Source organism: Magnolia sinica, chromosome 16 (genome assembly GCF_029962835.1).
Source record: "Magnolia sinica isolate HGM2019 chromosome 16, MsV1, whole genome shotgun sequence".
NCBI lineage: Eukaryota > Viridiplantae > Streptophyta > Magnoliopsida > Magnoliales > Magnoliaceae > Magnolia > Magnolia sinica.
Genome location: NC_080588.1, coordinates 44,797,749 through 44,803,748, shown reverse-complemented (window position 1 = coordinate 44,803,748; position 6,000 = coordinate 44,797,749). Strand labels below are relative to the sequence as shown.

The 6,000-nt window shown below is 39.3% G+C and overlaps 1 protein-coding gene across 1 annotated transcript in view; it reads left to right on the top strand.

The window, feature by feature from the left end:
- Positions 1–662: 662 nt before the first annotated feature.
- LOC131229718 (RNA-binding protein L) overlaps positions 663–6,000 on the top strand; it is an 81,689-nt gene continuing 76,351 nt past the window's right edge. The window contains exon 1 of the mRNA XM_058225714.1: positions 663–1,046. Within this exon, the coding sequence (XP_058081697.1) occupies positions 720–1,046 (327 nt within the window). The 5' untranslated portion in view covers positions 663–719. The remainder of the gene's footprint in view (positions 1,047–6,000) is intronic.

Here is a 6,000-nt window from a genome sequence, read left to right as displayed (position 1 = left end):
TAGAGTGCATGAAATATGTAAATCACGGTGGATCCCACTGAGTTAGAACGTATGCAATCCACTTCCTATCTTAGAAGAATCCACGTCTACATTGGACCCTGTATCTTTCGGACGTCGGATTAGATACTTACAGTTTAAGTAGCGAGTCGGCTACTGAAGTGATGTCACTGAGTTCCGTTGTCCCCACTATAATGTATGTATTGTATCCACACCATTCATTCATTTTGAGATATCATTTTAGGGCATGATCCAAAGAATGCGTTAGATAAAAAGCTGTAGTGGACCCACCACAGAAAACAGTGGGGAGAGTAATTCACACAGTTGAAACTATCGTGAGGCCCACCATAATGTTTATTTGAAATCCAACCTGCTTAAAAGTTAAAAATGACATTAAATAAGGGAAAACACAAATACCATCTTGGCTAAAACTTTTGTGGCATTTAGAAGTTTTTTACAGTGGGCGCCACTCTCCCCGCTGTTTTCTATGCTGGGGTCCATTGGAGCTTTGGATTTAATTCCGTCGTCAGGTATTGCCCTAAAATGATCTCTTCAAATGGATGGAAGGTGTGAGGCCCACGGGACTTGGTGACGTCACTTCAGGGGTGAGTCTACTCAACCTCCTCTCAGTAGCTAATTCGCGCCCGTATCTTTCTGCACCCCCTGCCCCCGCCCCCCGCCTCAGAAGACACAGGAGATTGGAGCGCAGCGTCCTCTCGAAGATGGAAGACATGTCGGGATACTACCATCAGACCGCATCCCTCCACAATCCTCCCCACCCATATTACCCTCAGCCCTACCCTCCACCGCCCTCAGCAGCGCCAGCACCACCACCGCCTCATCCTTCGTACCAGCACCACCAGCAGCAGCAGCCCTACGCCCTTCCTCATCATCCTCATCCTCTACCCCACCCTTCCATAGACGAGGTCCGTACCCTCTTCATAGCCGGTCTTCCTGGCGATGCCAAGCATCGCGAGATCTACAACCTCTTCCGTGAGTTCCCCGGATACGAGTCTTGTCAGCTCAGGAGTTCTGGGCAGTCATCCCAGGTTTGGATTTTTCTTTCTTCCTTTCATTTTTCTTTTGTTCTGTTTTTCATCCCCTTCCTGATGCTTTTGATTTCTGTATCGGGCCATCTCACATTTCAGTTTTCTTTCTATCATTGGTTATGATCTGCAGTGTTAAGATTTTGATGCAAATGTTGTTGGTTTAGATATTCTGTTAATTGAAGAGGGGATATAACCCATGCCCACCCCCGCTGCTGCATAACTTGGCACATGGCACGGTAGTCCATTCTTTGAGCCATTCATCTGTTGACCTCCGCTTAAATGGGCTGTGGTAGAGAAATCTTGCTGTTGAATGATTTTAATAATCTAATCAGTGATTAACAAATGGATGGTAGACAACAATGTTGATATGATTGGTGAATGGGGCAATTTCTGCAATCTGATGGGTAGGATTTGCCAATCTCTGTGGTTTTGTTCACTGTCCAATTTGTGTGCTGCTCACAAATGGATAACTTACTAATTGAAGGGAAAAGGTTGTGTGTAGCAAGAGTAGGTGGACCAGCATCAACCACCCATTTAATAATTGAGGGGTGGGGATCTTAATGCACAAATTCAAAATGGGCTTTCTAAGCACTTCTATTAATGCTCAGGGTTCATCTCATTTTGGTTAATCATAATTATGTATTAGGGGTTGTGATCGTTGGTTATCAAGATTATTGTTAATCCTGACCAGTGAATTGGCCATATTTCGAACAATGTTTTATGCTGCTTAAAGTTACAGTGCTAGTAAGATATGACTACAACCAGCTCAATACCTTTCTTTTGCACCCGTATCAGTACAACATCCTCTAGATATTCTTACTTTGGGAGACTTGGGTATACTGGTATCATAGTTGAATTGATCTATTCATCTTAGATCATCTCTCTCTCTCTCTCTCTCTCTCTCTCTCTCTCTGTAGTCTTTATTTGGTTAGTTTCTATTTCTTTTGCTGCATTTCACTCGATTGTAGTGATTTAGAGCTTTTCAATGAGGTCAAGCTGCATCAATGGCTTCTTAGGTTCCATGTGTCCAAACTCCAATACATCATGTATGTCGCTGTCACTTGCAAATGTTTCCATATCCAAGTCACATGTGGGTTGGACATCTCTCCTGGTGTGTGCATGCTTGCATGCAATCAAAATAATTGCTCTTGCTCATCTGTGAATGCATGCATGTTGTGTTGCTTGGATGTGTGCTCTTACGCATGCAGTTAGCATATGTCTATGAGCTTCTGTGTTGCCAAGTGGGAGCGTGCTTGATATGGGCCAGAAATGGAATCATGCATAAGTTGGGTCATTGTTTTGATTATCGATAATATTGGCCGATATATCCCATGATATATCTTACATTCCACTTGTGCGATACAAAATGCACAGGTAGTGCTGATATATCCCACATGTTCGATCTGGTGAGCATTTTCAATTTTCGACCCCTTTTTCTTGTTTTAATTATGTTAAATACGTGTCAAATGGTTACAAATCCATTGGTTCTTCATGTTTTGTAAGAAAAATCATGAAGTTGGAGCTTTGATTTCGATATCCATTGGTTTTTCATGTTCTCCATAAATTTTTCTTTTTTTGAAAATTTCCTTCAACTAGCTGTGAATTGAGACTAATTTCGAAGTATTTAGGAATATTTAATGAAATAATCATCACATACATTCTAATTTCGAAATTTGAGGGTAGGTGGTTCAATTTGGGGAAAATTCAAAAATTCCCCAATTTCTCTCAAATTGCTTGTAATGTTGCATTCCAAACCTGAAATCAAGCACGTATGAGGGCAAATTTACTAATTTGTCAAGTCCTTGTCAAATTTCGAAAAAAAAATCATTTTTTTAATTATTAAAAATCAATAAAAAAAATATTAAAACATTATTATTTTTTCAAAAATTTCCTTCAACTAGTTGTCAATTGAGACTAATTTTGAAGTATTTAGGAGTGTTTGATGAAATGATCATCACATACACTCTAAATGTTATGTATTCAATTTGAATATAGTTGCGTTAGTTCAATCACATAGCTTAGGACCCTATACAAAGGAAACCTATTATGTGCTCTTCTTCTTCATCCCTTTTTTTTTTTTTTTTTTTCTTTGGTGATATTATGATTTAAAAGTGTGTATTAAGGTCTTTTTTTTTTTTAAACAATTTCCGAAGTTTCATTGAAAATTCAACCATTTTCCCAATGTTTCCCCAAAAGTGCGATAAATTACTCGATACAAATGATATATCCTGTGTGATTACCGATATGTATATGTATCCCAAGTATGTGATATGTAACGCGATGTCGATATTTCAAACATTGACTTGGGTGCATTATAAATGTTTGCCCTTCATTGATCAAACTTAGACTTTGTAGATTCTTATTTTTAATTTTTTTTGCTATTGATGGAAATTTCTTGTTCTTTACAATCTGGTCGGATTTTTTATTTTTATTTTTTTAAAAAAATTTGTTTTATAGTTTAACTCTTGCTATATTGTTGTTTCGTCACAATTGCCATTTGCCATCCAATGAACATAAAGATTAATGTGTGGGGTTAAGGAGGGCCTAGAGCAGACTCTATGTGAGTATTGCATCAAGCTTGATAAAAAATTCAAATCCCCAATTGGATAATTAACTAAGACCTTGATAGATGGAGCCCATGCTACTACATCCAACATCACCCTCCTAAACCCCATGCCTGGGCGACTATGCAAACATCTCTCATTGTGCCCAGATGGACCACAAACCACGACCAAAGTTGGCATCACCCAACAACATTGAAAGAGGTCGAAAAAGCATTCCTAGGTGACTCTTAGTGAATATGCCATGCATGAGTATATGATCCACCGGTTCCACGTCTCACAAGCACTTAATGCACACGTTTGGAATAATCATATGCGTTTTCCACAAATTGTTGATTGTGAGCATCCTATTTCTTCTTACCAACCAAGTAGACTCAAATAACTCGATATGGTCCCTCATACAACCAAACAAACTATATCAGCTCCTTCATCACCCTTGATCGAACAAGTGGATTGCTGCTTAGGCGGATCAAACAAAAACTACCAGATTTCTCCAATTTGCACACCTAAGAACCCTGCTTCAGAGTGGGAAGAGGAGCAATTCTGAAGAAAGTGCAGCAGTTGGATCATATCATCCATTTCGTCATCTGATACATTCCTTTGGCATGTTGGAATCCATATTGCTTGACCTCCCAAAAATAAAGCACAATATATCATCCGTCTCGTCATTTTATACATTCCTCTGGCATATTGGAATCCATATTGCTTGACCTCCCAAAAATGAAGCACAACAAGATACAACAATATCCGGATGCGGGGCTAGCCTTGTCAATTTAGCTAGAATATTGCAAAGGGGCCTATCATTACACCACTCATCCTCCCAGAATTGGACACACATGCCATTGCCAATTGAAATTGAATGCCTTGAAGCTTTCGATCACCCTACATATAGCCTTCCAAACTGCTGATGCTCTGTGCACAACATATTCTTTGGTCCTTCCTCCTTAACCCCACATTTAAGGCAATCTTGTTTCCATAAGCCTTCTCTTCCATCTTGAACTTTCATAGCCATCTACCTAAGATAGCTAGATTCATAGATTTTTACTCTCTAATGCCAACACCACCTTTTGCATGCCTCTTTCCTATGCAAAAATAAACAATGAGATATTGATACTCGAATTGAAAAAATGGGCAAGAGTACACCCACAAGAATATTTGAATAGAGGGAGAAATAACTTTGTTGATTTCAAACTTTTTCCTACAATACTAAAAGCAAAAGTCACACTTTGATAAGTTTTTGTGATGACTACTTCCTACATCACCTCACTTTTTATAGATTCTAAGTGAAGCTCTAATGAGAATCCCTCTAATTAAGAGATTGATTTCAAATCAATCTAAATCTACCTAAGATGGTAAAAGCCTAACAATAGTAGAAGCAAATATAGAAAATCTGATGCAGGGACATGTGATGACCTAATCCTAGATGCATGTATAATCAGGTTAAAGAATATTCAAATAAATACACCAATTAACTAACCGTTTCTAGTCAAAGGGATTAGGTAAATTTCAAAACACAGATGAGGTCATTCCGTCAGGATCATGCCCCTTAGCATTAAATCGCGTAAGCAGTAAAAAAAAAAGAGGACCTAGGGATATGAGGATATACCAGATGTAGCATAAATCAGTCCACAGTCAAGTTTGGATCTGATCTTATTGACTAACAATCCCTCTTTTCCGTACAAAGTAGAAAGGGGATATCCAGAGGAACGAAATGGGTGAAGAATGAAGGGTTCGAGATGAAGAAGGTACATGTCCTTTTGTCATCAAAAGAAAAGGAGGATGATTCTTACCTTTTCCTGCACCTCGAAGATCTAGAAAGAAGGAAACCTGAAATCGGGGTGGAATCCCCAACACCCAAGGGCCAATCTTGAAACCCTAATCTCTTGAATAAAGAGGAAGAAAAGAGATGAATTCTATTCATCCAATAATAATCAAAATAGGGTTTCTCACAACCTATATAAAGCTATGGAAAAAGTAAAAGTGCACTAGAGCGCCTGAAAACAAGAAAATTAACAAAAAAGATAAAAAGTAAAGAAAGTGCAATAAAACCCCTGAAATAAGGAAAAGAGCAAAAATGCTTAAAACTAAAACATTCGTGTGGTAGGGTGTGAAATCCGACCCATGGATCTATGATCAGGGTGCGGTCATGCCGCTCCTGCACTCGTATTACGTTAGAAAATGGGTTTGATGGACCCAATGTCCATCCACATCAACTCCTCCTTTCCGGTACTTTGTCGGAGACGCCTCCTCTGGTACACTCTAAAAGGAGCATTACTGATGTCCGCATCAATTCTCCCCCGGGTAGGAAGAATTCGCCGCTGGCGAAAGTGATCTCTTGTATCTCTCGAGCAAATCGGGGTCGATGCGCTGCAACTCTGCTTTTGTGATCCAAG